Raw genomic sequence first — 15,632 nt, 5'->3', positions numbered from 1 at the left:
AAGATATACTTGGAATGGTTCTAGAAGCTGTTCTTTTATTGTGTGCAACAATTGTTGATATGGTGTGTTTTTTTACTGTCATTTTAAATAAGAACTGAAGCCCATTAAATGGTTGCTCTGAGAATTTCCGCTGACAAATACAGGGAGGCATCTTGTGCATCTTAGCCAACAAGCATTGTTCAAAATAACTGAAACCACTCTAGAGTTTATTTGATGTAACCAGCTAATTATATGGTGGTGATTTATGTTTAAATAATGGATTTTAATCCTATCTATTATTTTAATCCTCTGCTAGACTTCTCATAATAGTGTCAGGATGCCTATGTAAGGAAGACAATAAAAACATGGGCACATTTTTTATATTGTAATAGAAGTATGATAGTAATAGAAATATGATTTTTAAATGGGAAAACACTCTATTTTCCTATCTTTGCTTAAGAGAGTAAAGATTCTGCAGCTTCAGTGATAGCTACTTCCACTTTGGACTCAGAATAACCAGAAAAAAACAAAAAACTTTTTCTATCACAGAAATTTAATAAAGGAAGACCTGTTTGAGAGGCAAGTTCAATTTTTATATTGGCTATTTGTAATTTTCAGTATTTCTATAATTAATTCCCAATTCTTAATTAAGATTGCCATTTTGCTATAAAATATGACAATTTTAGGTTAGCATAAAATAAAGAAAAATGACTATAAAACTAAACTTTAAAAAGTATTTAAACTGGTGAAGTCCAACTGAAGTTACCTTCAGCATACTGACAATATACAGGAAATTAGCAGATATCTCTCCCTAATATCCATTAATCTGTGATGGCTGGCTCCTCCATTCCATTTGGTTGAAGTTACCAAATTAACAGACTTTGAGGTTATTATTCACTGATTTTTTTTTTTTTTAATATTTCTAGATGCTCCACCAACTGGTCAGGCACACAATGTGAGAGGCAAGCCCCAAAGAGCAGCAAGTCTGATCATATCAGCACAAGTAAGTTCCTCAGATTCATATCTTGAGTGTTTTAGTATATAAATCATTTTTGATGCCTTTGTTAGGGGAGTTGAATCTGAGAAAATCTCTTTTGTGAAGGTTTGCAAAAGATCCCCTGCTATCCTGGTACCTTTCAGAAGATGAATCTCTGAGTTCTCACCTGATGACAGGATCCGGCATTTATGTGCTCTCTCTCTCTCTCTCTCTCTCTCTCTCTCTCTCTCTCTTTCTCTCTAATACTTATTGTTGAAACTATTACAGATCTCCTCTTTTTCCCCCCATTGACCTTTTCTAGCCCGCACTGAACCCAAGCCTTCACCACATTCTTGTCTATGTCCATGGGTTATGCAAATCCTATATAATAAACATGTAATATGCAAATGGTTGTTACGCCGTGAAGCGTAACGACTGACCTTGTAACGACCGGATCATGGATCAGCAGGAGGATGGGACAGCGAGCTACAAGCGGGCAATGGAAAGCTACAGGAGGGGGCAGGGCAGCAAGCTATGAGGGAGGGGAGCTACAGGAGGGCAGCAGTGAGCTACTGGTGAGCTACTGGTGCATAGATTCATGCACAGGGCTACTAGTATACATATAAGTTCTTTGGTTAATCTCTTTCCACCCACCCCCCCCACCCCCCTGCCTTCATGCTGAAATTCAACAGTCTGTTCCATGCTTCTGTGTCTCTTTTAGGCAGTGAGAGTTCATTTCAAACCTTGGCACTTTTCTTGATGCACATCTGCAAATTTTGCATAAGCTTTTCTTAGGAAATGTACTTGACCTACAGAGGCTGCCTATATCACATGGACATGAAAATGCTCAATGAAGAAAAATAATTTTGTGTTTTAATTAGAGCAAACTGTATTTTCTTAAAATGCTTTTCAATGTGTTGTTGAAAAATGGATTTGACTACTTAGTCTTAAAGAGAAGTATATTAAAAATCAATTCTTAAGAGTTACAGTTGGTTTATTGCTTGTCTTTAAAATACTGGTTGAGAAATATATTAAAACTAGAAGCCCGATGCATAAAATTCATGCATGAGGGAGGGGGGTTGTCCCTCAGCCCAGCCTGCACCCTCTCCAATCTGGGACCCCCTCAAGGGATGTCCGACTGCACGTTTAGGCCCGATCCTACCTGGATCAGACCTAAATGTGCAGTCGGGCATCCCTTCACAATCCAGGACTGCTTGCTCCCAGCTGCTCACCTGCCTGCCTTCCTGATTGCCCCTAACCACTCCCCTGCCAGTCTGATTGATGCCTCACTGTTCCCCTGCCAGCCTGATTGCCCCTCAACTGGGAGTTCGACTGGGAGTTTGACCAGGGGACAGGGTCAGCCTGCCAACTGCCTCTGGCCCCTCCCCCTGGCCGGCCCCACCCCTGATGGGCCCCCCAACCCTGATCAGGGGTGGGGCTGGCCAGGCAACCAACCTCCTGCATCTCCTCCCCCCAGCTGGCCCAGCCCAATTGGCCCCAATCGGGGTGGGCTGGCTGGACCCCACCCGTGCATGAATTCATGCACTGGGCCTCTAATTTATACATATATATATATATATATATATATATATATATATATATAAATGTAAACTTAAGAGAAAATATAGCAACATGTCAAAAGAGGTCAGTTGTGGTGGTATAACTTACATTTATATTTTCTATGATAAATGTAACCAATAAGCAAAAGGTTCTCGTCTTTTGACCTCCATAATGCAATTCTTCTGGTTTCCCTCTTACCCCTCTTGAAGTGGCAATGTCTTCTTAGTGAGATGCTTTTTTTTCTCTCCTCTGGTTAACTCACACTCTTCTTATCACTACTTATACTCTTTCTTGGCAATCAGTAATTCCTGTCTCAGTTATCAACTCTATGCTGATTACCACTAAATTATTATCCTCAATCCTGGCTTTTTTTCTGAATTTGACACATATATCCCACTGAACATTGCTATATGTACATGTATCTGTATCTATATCTACCTATCTATATCTATATCTATATCTATATCTATATCTATATCTATATCTATATCTATCTATATATCTATCTATATATCTATATTCCACAGGAATTTTAGTCTCCATAGATCCCACAATGATCTCATCACCTTCCTCCACTCAACCAGCAATTCCATGCACCTTGTTTTGCCTTCCTATATATATTAGTGGCTTACAAAAAAAATCTATCTGGTTCCCCAAGCAACACTTAAGTGTTGCTCTTAATGTTTCTTCTCTCTAAAGTCAAGTCAAACAATATATCCAGTAGATATTAGTTCCTAAGTGTTCTTCAACCTCACCCCTTTTTTAAAAATATTATTATTTTTTATTGATTTCAGAGAGGAAAGGAGAGGGAGAGATAGAAGCATCAATGATGAGAGAGAACCATTGACCAGCTGCCTTCTGCACGCCACCCACTGGGGATGGAGCTGGCAACCCCAGCATGTGCTCTTGTCTGGAATCAAACCTGGGACCCTTAGACGGATGCTCTATCTGCTGAGCCAAACCAGCTAGAGCCTCACCCGTTTTTTAAGCAGTACAATGCCTGGCTCATTGACAAGGCTTACGTAGCCCTTCAGCACACCCCTTCGCTGTCCTCTATGGCTTCATCTTCCACCCTTCTCTATTCTGCACTTCAGCCAGACTGTTGTTCTGTAATCTTTCCTCCTCCATACCTCCACATTTCTCTTCCTAGATTAATTCATTATCTCCTCCTCCCATTGACCTGCATTCTCTTCCATGAGACTAAAGAGGACTCACTCGCAGGTCTCAAAGGCACACCAGTCTCCTCTATCCTGGATCTAGTTGGATACTCCTTTATATTTCCAGAGCAATGAGACTTTCCTTAGGGAAGCGCTTATCACACCATGTTAAATAAACACACTTCTTTGTCATCTTCTAAACTATATCAAACAATGTGAGAGCAGGGACATCTGTATCCCCAGTGCAAAGCAGAGCGCATGCTGACTGTGTGGGACATAGCAACACTTAAAATATGTTTGCTAAAATAAGAATTGAAAGTATAGTCCCTATGATGTCCTAGGGACTGTGCTATCTGCAAGAGAAAGAGAGATAAACAGTTTAACCCATCAAATTACAAAGAAACTGATTTCTATAATATATTGTAAAACATGCAAACCAGAGGCATACACAGAGTTCTGTGACAATTTATTTTAATGAATTAATAAACCTGTATGTAGCACTTTCTATGTAATAAACATAATCCTATTCACACGAATAACTATGAGGTAGCTATTAATGATGACACTCTTTGTATATGTGTGTAAACTGAGACAAAGATAAATAATCTTCCTAATATCATGTTGTTAGTAATCCAAGGTGTGACCAGCGGTAGCCTGGCTGCAGAATTTATTATCTCAGCTGCTAGGCTGTGCTGCCTGTCTTGGGGAAAGGGTATCTACAACATAACAATTTAATAATGCAGTTTTTTTTCTAATAGAAAAGTATTGGATGATGAGGCTTCAGACCAATATGGCCAAGAAAGACTCGCTCTATTTTACATGAGAAGGTCTTTGAGGTAGCCCCTTAATAAGTATAGAATGTGCTTTTTGAAATCATTTTAGAAAAATCCACCAATAATGAACTATTTAAAAATCTCCTGAAATATGAATTGTCATATGTTGCATTATGACATTTACTGCTATATATTCTACTTAAAAATATATACCTAATTTGATACATATCTATCTTATGAGTCCAAAAATACATGTGGTTGCCAACTGTTTCCATCAATATCAACTATTTTACATTTTTATACATTGCCAAACTGCTACCCTGCATTATTTATTGGCTACATTAAGCATTATTGCAGTTACCTTGCTTGGTTATATAAATACATTAGAAATCCAGGTCTTTAAACAAAGTGCTGTAATGTAAGGGATTGGAACTGCCATCTGTGATGGGAGAAAGAAGAAAAAGTTATTTGTTTGCTAGCATGCATAATTAACAGTCCTACCTTAAAGGAATAAAAAACCCTATGTAGATAAATATCCAGTTTTCTAAATAACATATAATTGCATTGAAGGGAAGATAACTTTATATACCTTAAAACAAGTATTGGTACGTTTAATACATGCCAATATATTACAAATTTTAGCAGAAAAAAAGATAAGTAATGAAGTAAGCCTATTTATAAAGTTATGATCAATCAGTTAAAGTCATTGTTTATGAAGAAACCAGCTGTTCACTGGCATTTACAATTTGTGAACAAATGTTAATTGCTATCCAATCTGCCAGATTCTCTACTTTTACTAATTACTAATAAGTTACATATTCATATAAAGTTCACTTTCCCAAATCCAAGTTTACTTTCCCAAAACCATATAATATCAAACTCACTGGGCTATATAATCCTGGTAACAACATGAAAAAATAAAATGAGTTTTGCATTCTATAAACTGACTAAAGAAGGCAAGCCATGTTTATTGTTTGTTTTGCATGGAAGAGATAGTTATTTGGTTGTTTTAGTCAAGTTATTTTTGAAGGTTCATATTAAAATATTCTCTTATACATGACATCTCCTTAATAAATACTTGTTGGTATTTTGGTAAGGAATCTCCACCATGGACTATGGCACACAGATATTTTCTGGCTATAGCTATTAAAATGTATCTATATTTCTATTTTAAAGTCCCTATGCAGCTGTTTATTGTGCTTAGTATTACAATTCATTTCTGCCACAGTATTTTTACACACATGTCCTTGAAAAGCAAATTCAAATATTTAACATTTCTTGAAGTTTTATTCCTGAATCATTCAAGATTCCCACATTAAATTTCAATTAGCTTTTGCATTGCTGGTTTGTTTCTTCATTTAACCAGTGATTAGGCTAACTTGACTGAATCAACTAGATGCTTATTCCAAATAATGAAGCCTTTGTCTCATGGGCAGTAGACATTTGTCTGTGGAAAGTTAACATTAGGTACTGGGTAGAGCTACTTAATACTCTCCTGTTGTCAGCAACACTTGCATTCAGTTTTCTTCCTGCTTAAGTGACATACAACCACAGGCATATCCCCAGGTGGATCACAGTATCACCAAGATCGACTCCTTCATGAAAAGAAAAGATTGGTTGCTCTTATTGCTAACCTAGAAATAGAGGACAGAGGGTCTCCGTTTTGCTTCTCCCCTATGCTCAGATGCATAAAAACCAACACTCAGTTTCTCAGATCACTTTTGAAGACCTATTCCATAGATCTTTTATTCCAGCTTGTAGATCGGTGATACAACCTAAGATCATTCTTGTTAGTATATCATAAATGGCACATTGACCTGGCTAGTGTTTCGGTGTTTCTAGAGCCTCGGCCTGCGTACAGAAGGGTCCCAGGTTCAGTTCCCAGTTGAAGGGCACATACTTTGCAGGTTCGATCCCTACCCCGGTCAAGATGCAATCAATCCATGTGTATCTCACATTGATTTCTCTCTCTCTCTCTCTTCTCTCTCTCTCTCTCTCTCTCGTGCGCTCTCTTCCCCCTCCCCCTGCCTCCCTCCCTTCCACTCTAAGCCAAATTTGCAACATAAGCCAAATCTCCCAGATATGTTCAATTAAAACTATTCTGGAACTTGAGGAAGAGAATCCCCCTTGTCCCCTATTTTTGTTGAATTAAACCAGGGGTCCTCAAACTTTTTAAACAGGGGGCCAGTTAACTGTCCCTCAGTCCGTTGGAGGGCTGGACTATAATTTAAAAAAAAACTATGAACAAATTCCTATGCACACTGCACATATCTTATTTTGAAGTAAAAAAACAAAACGGCAAAAACACCCGCATGTGGCCCGCGGGCCGTAGTTTGAGGACGCCTGAATTAAACTAACAGACCTTGTGTAGGTCTTCTTATCTCTGTTTTATAGATGAAGAGCATAAGCCTCAAAAACATTTTTTTAAAGTGACTTTATGTTTAATATCATATTTTAAAATACTTTTATATATCATTTGATATTTCAATGGCTAAATAATATTCAATGTGTCAAGCCTCAGATTTTAAATTACCCATTTAAGGTCTCACTTTGCATAAGTTATGGAACTGATAGTTAGGCCTGTATCCATCCAATTTTAACACTGATGTCCCTTTTGTTTTGCCAGGCTTCCATCTGATTTGGCACATGTACTCCTGGCCAGAGACTATTTATAGATAGAGGAACAAAACTAAGGGTGGTAGTATGGCCAGTAAAATTGTGTAAATATGTAATTTACAAGGAGTTACCAGCATGTACTTACATCATTGCAAGTAATATGTGTGCTGTGATTCAGCATTTCTAACAGCAAGATACTTAACTGCAACATATAAGTGAACGATATCTGAGGAAACATTTCCAACAGATCAAATATTTAATAGGAGAGTGATGTTTCATAATGTACTTCTGAACTAGGACTATAGATATTTGGCCTAGGCTTTACTTTTACTTTACGTCAATGGTCAAATGATTAGGTGTAATAAAGTGTTCAATTATATCAATCATTATTTTATTTATGTGTTTATGGACTTACTCATTTCTCTTTCAGGAAGCATTGCCATCATCGTGCCGCTGGTGCTCCTGGTGACTTTGATAACCACCTTAGTAATTGGGTTAGTGCTTTGTAAAAGAAAAAGAAGGTACGATGCGATGTTCTAGACCAGCAGCTCATAAATAAATTGCACAAATAGTTACTGAAACATGGATAACTTTTTAATTCGTTAAAACATAAATTATTTTAACTAAAATTCTGTTTTCAAACAATTTTATCCCTTTATTTCATTTCGAGTGATTATAATTCAGACAACCCTTCTCCCATGTAATGTTGATGAAATGTCTCTATGCATATATTCTAATAAAACTAACAAGGGGAAATATTAATTAAAACTTTAGTAGATTTTACGTATGTGGTAGTGTTTCCTTGAAAACTCAAGAGTCTTTGAAAAGGATCATATTATATTATGAAAGATGAGTAATGTAAATACAATGATACTGAATATGTATTATATATCAGAAATGGTTCATTTGTTTATTTTACATATTACTGGAAGTGTCATTTTAATATAGATGAATATGCAGTTATAAATATCCAGAAGGAGTGGGTTGTCTGTGGTTATCATCACAAACCAAGAGTGTGTGAGGCAGTTTTTGAATTATGTAAAAGAGGCTTTGGGGGGTTGAAGGCAATTTATTTTAAATTTTTTATCAATTTTTTAAGGGGTGATTTTCATTAAAAAGGAAAAAACTAGAATTTTAAAAAATAATTGATTAGTGAATATTTAGTTTCAACTAATGTGGAACTAGGTACTTAAGAGGAATATGTTCCAAGGGCATTTTTTATTATTCAATCTAACAAAAATAATAATAATCTAAATACTAATACTCTGGAAAAATAACACCACATTGTTATTTTTGTTCCTCTGTGACTTGATTTTTGAATGCATTTTTTATGAACTTATCATTAGTTATATTAAGATAATTCAATAAATCTACAAATATGATAGTTTCATACATGATGATTTAAACTCATACTTAAACAATGTTTGCATATTCTAGGACAAAAACTATTAGAAGGCAACCTATTATCAATGGAGGAATAAACGTAGAAATTGGCAATCCATCTTACAACATGTATGAGGTGGATCATGATCACAACGATGGAGGTCTTCTAGATTCCGGTTTTATGATAGATCCAACAAAGGTAAGATGATGGGCAACGACCACTGACACTCTTGAGTCATAGCTCTGCAAAATGGTTCTAAATTTCAAGTTGTTTTTTTTTTTTTCTGAAGAAAGTTTAGGATGCACTAAATGTTATTGTCTCTTCTAAAGAAAAAAATAAGATTGCGGACTGCATTCACCTGAAGCATGAAATTAGTACAACATGTTTTGGAAAATACATACTTATTTATTCACTTAATTTATAAACATGTATAGTTTACTTAAAATAGCATCTTTCACTCAAACGTGTTGAGGTACCAGCACATCTAAATATACAGACTAATGTAAAAGTACTGTCTGAAGTACTTTTAATAATAAAAGTACAGTACTTTATTGTCAAAATAAGTACTTTATTTCTAATAGTGTTTAATTGCAGACTCATCTAAATAATGTCCATGGATTTGTTTATAATCAAATCACTTTTGAAAAATATTTTTCTATGTACTGTAATGTATTTTGAGACATGTCACTGATATATATAGTCTAAATAGCTATAGGGTTTTTTTAAGTTTCTGTAAGCTTTTATTATTGTATGTTCCTATTGGCACCTTTTAAGAGAAATAAATGATACAATATCCAGATAAACTTGCAAAGATTCACTTCACTGTATTATCTGAATATTTTCTATAATAATTATAGGATATTTTACTATGAATTAAGAACATCAATTTTATATTATAGATATTATTTTATTAGCTTATTCATTAATTTGTTGAATATGTATTTTCTGATATGTAAAGGTACTATGTATAAAATATATCTTTGTATTACAAATAATCACAGTGATCAATCTGTGTCCAAGTGGTTTTACATTCATAGCAACAGTTATTCTCAAAGACGTTGAATTAAGTCCCATACATTTAATCTAGTTCTGAATCCAAGGGTATTAAAGTTATTATCCTTAATTAAGAATAATTTTATAGTTAGTATTAATTATTAGTTAAGTAACCAACTCCTACATTTGAAATTGTACATGAATAAAACCTTATAATCTAAGTCTCACTGTTTGCTACTTCAAATTTAAAGAGTATATATACCAAGAACATTGTTATTTGATAATTTATCTATGAAGGAAAAAGACATCATAAATAATGGATTTCTCATATTCTTTTAATTTTTCTTAGAAATTAAAATATGGTATCTGTAAATATAATATGCGTCAATGAGGACATATTAAAGCATACTTTATATAAGAAGGAGAATTCTCATTTTCTCCATTATTTTTATTTCTTGTGATAGAATTAAGCCAATTTTGGACACTTAAGGAAACTAGCTTCTTAGTATTCCATTTAAAAATGTTTCCATGTTTACTCTAGGAAGATAAAACTATGCTTCAGTGCCCCTCAAATATCTTTTAATATACTTAGCACATAACACTCAATGAATATTTATTTAAGCACATAACACTCAATAAATATTTATTTACCAATTTGCTGACTGATTGACCAAAATTATATTAAATGTGTCTAGATGGTTGATTCTAGCTGTCTCCTGATGTTGGAAATATAAATATGAATTGTCGCCTAAGAGCTGCAGATAATAGGTAGTCCTAATATGGATAAGCAATTTTGAAAATCAGAGAGCCAGCCACATGGAAGAACCTTAAGGATAAAATGTTTTTCATAGTACACACTGTGTTACAATGCTTTGACATATTCATGATGTAACCAAATATATATAAATTGTATTACATAAAGAAGATTTTGGTATAAATCATTCTTATTGTTCTAAAAATAGATAAAATTTCTACTTAATAATACCTTATAATCAAAAGAAATGAAATGATTAATAAAGTTATTTTTAAAAGACTTCCCTATGGAGGCAATCACAGAATAGTTTGAAGAGTTCAAAAAAGGGAAATTAGTATTTACCGATTTTATCTCGAAATTCATTCAATCCTTACTTAGATTGTTTTAAGTATCTTCTAAATAAGACCCTTTTTTGGGGGGAAATTAAAAGGTGATATTGACCTAAATTTATATTTAAAATATTTTCCTAATACTCTTGACCTTGTCCCAAATTTTATGATCATTCATTGTTAAGAGTTGCTAGTTAAGATTTTTAAAATATGTATATTCATTAAAATTTTCATCTAGTTTTTTTCCTTGAGGGTCACCAATAAATACTCTATTATGCATGTGAGTGCATCAGATTGGCTAATTCTACCCTTAGCCTCCAAAGAAGTCTCAAGTCAGTACTCTTACATGAAGACTTAGTGCGCCAATTTAATTACTAGTTAATCTGTTTTAGACTAACAGAAATCCAAAAATACAGATGTCTCTTTTATGATATATTAAATTTATACTTTTTTTTCTGTAAAAATATGCAGTGGTGATGAATCTTTAATTAGAAGATGTGAGATACTTGAGTGTCCAGAATGGGCTACTGTCAGAAGTTTTCAAAGTGACCAAACCTGAAGTCAGGGAGGCTGGTGTATTTTTCACAGTGCTGTTAGCAAAGATGTGATTTTATTGTGGAGGATAAAATTAAATTAATCTGGACATAATGGAAATGTCAACCTATGGATCAAATATTTAATATCAATAGTCCTTAAAGTATTAAAGCTACCATGAGTACATTGTTCATGCCCCAGGATTAATGAATATTTTTTATGTTATTCTTATGACTTAACATGAGTTTATGTCAATGAAAAGAGTTCCATATTAGATGAGAAACTAAAATTCTCTGTTTGCGTACAGGGCAGATATATAGGGGGCGTGTCCAGTGCTTTCAAGCTTCCACACACAGCACCACCCATCTACTTAAACTCTGATTTGAAAGGACCACTAACTGCTGGGGTGAGAGAAGCAAATTCATTATTTCATATCCATTCCATCACAGAACCTCTCATTAATCAAAGTCTATTACTAGATTTAGGTAGGGGCTTGCTTTTAATTGAGTTTTTAATTAACCAAGAGATTTGAAAACAGCATTAAAATTGGGACTTACATTATGTATCCTGCCTATGAAAGATTACATGTAATACATGTTATTTCAGGCAAGCTATTAAGTAGAAATATTTTTTCTGCTGAGTTTGAACATGTTATAGAACTTTAACAATAAACATGAGGCTTTGCTATTCTTAGAAATCTCTAGCTAGAAATTTAAACTGAATATCTAAACTTAAATTTTTATATATTTCTTAAGATATTTTATTCAATATATACAAAGTTGATATCCAGTTAAATAAAAATATACTACAAACAAGGCCTCATATTGAGAAATCAGAAATTGTCTAATAAAACCATTTCTTTTTTTAATTAAGTAGCTAGCTTTTAGAGAAAAGTACTCTGTCTAAAGTCATGTGGTTTATGTTAGAAGAGGGATAAAATAAGGGTATCAAGTCTCCCATCAACTGTTTTTCATTATCATTTTTGTCAATTGCATGGCTCAGAGATTATAATGTTTCTTTGTTGTAACTAAGGTGTAATGTTCTGCTTTTGGAAAGACAAAGAAAACAAACAGAAAAAACTAAAACACTAGGCAATGATTCCTTGTGTTGAGTTACAATTAGTAAAATATGAACATTTGTATATCTTTTTTCAAATGAAAGGGATCATTTCTGCATGTTTCAATTCTACTTCAATATGCTCTAAGTAACTGTGCAATCTAAGATGACTAGGTACTCCTCAATTCCTTGAAAGACTACAAAAGTATTTCCAGTGATAAGTACATAGAGGTTGTTTGAAGCAAAAATATTGTCTTTATTTTAAAATCTACTCCATCAATGTATTATATTTTCCTTTTTCTTTGTTTTCTTGCTTTTAACTTCATATTGAAAAATTATCAGCACTGAGCAATTAGATGACTTTCTGTAAACACATTTTTCCTGCCGCTGCCACAGCAATAAGGAGGGAAAGCATATGGACTGGAAATAACACATTAGTTTCATGTTTTATGCTTTTAAATAAAATCTCAGTGAATATAGAGTTCACAATGATTTCTTTGGAACTTTAATATTTATATCAAAGGTCCCATTAGGTTCACAAGTTACCTGAAAAACATGCAATTATGATTTTATCTAATACCATGCTAAAGTCAACAAAAGCCTATACACACAAATTAAATTACATTGAAATACCATGCTAAAGTCAACAAAAGCCTATACACACAAATTAAATTAATTTAATTTACTATTTAGTAAATTAAAAGTATTGCATATAAATGTTGTCAGCATTAAAAGACAGGCATCCTAGAAAATAGCTAATTAATGTGGTGAACACTGATAATAAAATTGTACTTACCTGTTGTTGTTTTTTTCCTTCAGCCAACAAATTACTCCAATCCAGTGTATGCAAAATTATACATGGATGGGCCAAACTGTCGAAACTCCTTAGGAAGTGTTGACGAAAGGAAAGAACTGCTTCCAAAGAAAATAGAAATTGGAATAAGAGAGACAGTGGCATAATCAGTGATGCCTTTTATATACTGTAAAAATGTATAAAATATAAGGATTACTTTTGTATGTTCCAACAGTATTATACTTGTTTTGGCATCAGCATTACCTCTTTCTTTATCTTTTCCCTGGTTAATCGTTTTCTGAGTTTTATTTTTTGCTGATGACCATTGATTGACCATTTGTATGGTATTTTTATGAAACAAGAACTGCACTACAGTACAATTTACAAAAATGCTGCTGATATGACACCCCTTTGAATTTGTTAAAATTAAAAACAACATATTCCTTTGTAGTGTGAATATGAGCAATCTATTTTATATGAACTTTTTTGGTTCTACTTAATCCACAGAGTGAGTCTCTACACTTTTTCATTATATGATCTGAAAGCTGTAATACAATGTCATTTTACTTTTATGTTTCAATTGGTAAAAGAATGATAAAAAGGTCAACTCTCTTCTTTGCGCCCATTAAGATTGATTCCTACTTCTGAAAATATATAGCCCTCACAAGTTCAGCATCTCCTGCTTTGAAATTAGCCTTAGATTGCCAAGTGATAGATGAGAATTTTGAGAAAAATCTTTGAAAATATATAATATGAATAATTTGCATGAACACATATGACTACATTTTCCAAAATTTAGTGAACTATATGAGATATACTAAACATATACACCCCGCAACCAATAGTTATATTTAGGTGGTAGAACATAGCAAAAATATAACCCAAAGTAAAAAAACCATATTGCTATGTGATAAGACCTTGTTTTCTCCCTCAGTCCTGAGGTAAATAACCAGCCTAGAGCACAACAGGGTATTGGTTGCTCACGTCTTAGAAATTTCTTCCCAATCATGTGCATTTTGTGGAAGAGTAACCCAACCCCTTACCACACAGAACACTAAAGAATAATATATAAGCACACAAATTGATGACAGAATTTCAATTATGTGAATGCATTTTCTTTTCTAGGTCAAAAAGAAGAAGCAAAACAGTCATTATGGTATAGAGTAATTGATAAATATTTTCAATATACAGTATGACTAATTCATTATTTTCCCTATCAAAAAATATATTCTTAAAGGACTTGCCCAGTTATAGGATAATTAATTATCTGCCCATAATCGAAGGTGGAAGGAATAAATGCTGACCAGTTTCCCTGGTACCCTGGTTTCTTTTTGTTATGCAAAAACACATGGACCCCATTCACTTGTTTCTTTGTTTTCAATTTTTAATTGAAACAAATACGATTTATTTAAGTTGTATAAAAAAGGATAGCATTTTTATACAAATATCTTTAAAGGCACAAAAGATTTATTCACAAGGTATGGAGGGCTTTTTGTTCCTCTGATAGACATGACTGACTTTTAGCTGTCATAATGTATTAACCTAACAGATGAAATATGTTTGTGGTTGCTCTTATCCCTTTGTACAAGCATTAAAAAAAAACTGCTGTTTTATAAAGAGACTTTTTGTTGTACTATGTGCATGCATACTACCTATTTCTAAACTTTGCCATATTGAGGCCTTTATAAACTATTGATTTATGTAATACTAGTGCAATTTTGCTTGAACAATGTTATGCATATCATAAACTTTTTCAGGTTCTTGTTTAAGTACATTTTTTAAATTGAACAGTATTTTTCATTTTGGTTATAATAGTCATTTTGCCTATGTTTCTACAATGAAGTGTTAAATACTTTATAAAAAATTGTTGACTGACTTATTTAAATGAAATTCTACATATTTAAGTATGTGTGTTGGGTAGTTTTTAAAAATAAGAAAATTCCTATCATTTTTGGAGTTTAATGTTCCTAGAAAATTATTTTAGTAAACAGGAGACATAATGTTTATTATATCCTTAGAACATATTCTCTGGGGTAAGATTAATTTTATTACATCATTTTTAAAAGCACAGTAGAGAAGGCATTTTCCTTCTTCTTGAATCAGAAACATTTCCCTTACTTTTTCCTTTTCTCCTGTCTTATATTGCTCATCTTAGACTTCATGTTTCAAAGACGGGTTACATACACAGTCGATGACAATCATGTTGAAATAAGCCAAAGCTCTCAGTGACCCTTCCCATTCTAAAAGGTGAACGTTATGGAACACTCAGATTCCATTAGATGTTGTTTGGACATTTATTTGTAAGTGGAATGGTTATTGGTGTACCTACTTGGAGTATCAGACTAGAAATGCACATGAGGGTCTGATTTACTGGTGCTGTCACTGAGTTATGTTATCTGAAGAGGGCTTTTTGCATTAGAGCTTTATGACTGTAACTAAAATTATTATTTGAAAGAAACAGAGCTCACATATTGGAATGACCTTGATACAACTAACATTAGCATACATATCTAGCAAATCACATATGACATACAATAAACTAACCAAGACTCAGGGTCAGGCATCTGTGACCTTATTCTCAGTAGAGAACTGGTTAAAGCCATAGTCAAGAAAGCTTAGGATGTGCTTCTTAACCCCTAGGCCCTATTTACATTTTTATGGGCCTTATTTCCACATTATGCTTCACCACCTCAGGCTGGTTCATTCAAGACCACCTCAGAGTTCAGAG

General features: G+C 33.6%; 1 protein-coding gene across 1 annotated transcript in view; it reads left to right on the top strand.

Moving 5' to 3' along the window:
* The window catches only part of LRP1B (LDL receptor related protein 1B), a 1,704,605-nt gene extending 1,691,534 nt beyond the window's left edge, over nt 1-13,071 (top strand). The window contains exons 88-92 of the mRNA XM_054723549.1: nt 906-982; nt 7,492-7,582; nt 8,499-8,643; nt 11,363-11,461; nt 12,931-13,071. Coding sequence (XP_054579524.1) covers nt 906-982; nt 7,492-7,582; nt 8,499-8,643; nt 11,363-11,461; nt 12,931-13,071 — 553 coding nt within the window. The remainder of the gene's footprint in view (nt 1-905; nt 983-7,491; nt 7,583-8,498; nt 8,644-11,362; nt 11,462-12,930) is intronic.
* The last annotated feature ends 2,561 nt before the right edge of the window (nt 13,072-15,632 follow it).

Source organism: Eptesicus fuscus, chromosome 11 (assembly GCF_027574615.1).
Source record: "Eptesicus fuscus isolate TK198812 chromosome 11, DD_ASM_mEF_20220401, whole genome shotgun sequence".
Lineage (NCBI taxonomy): Eukaryota > Metazoa > Chordata > Mammalia > Chiroptera > Vespertilionidae > Eptesicus > Eptesicus fuscus.
The sequence above is the reverse complement of the archived record's forward strand: the minus strand, read 5'-3'. Positions and strand labels throughout refer to the sequence as shown.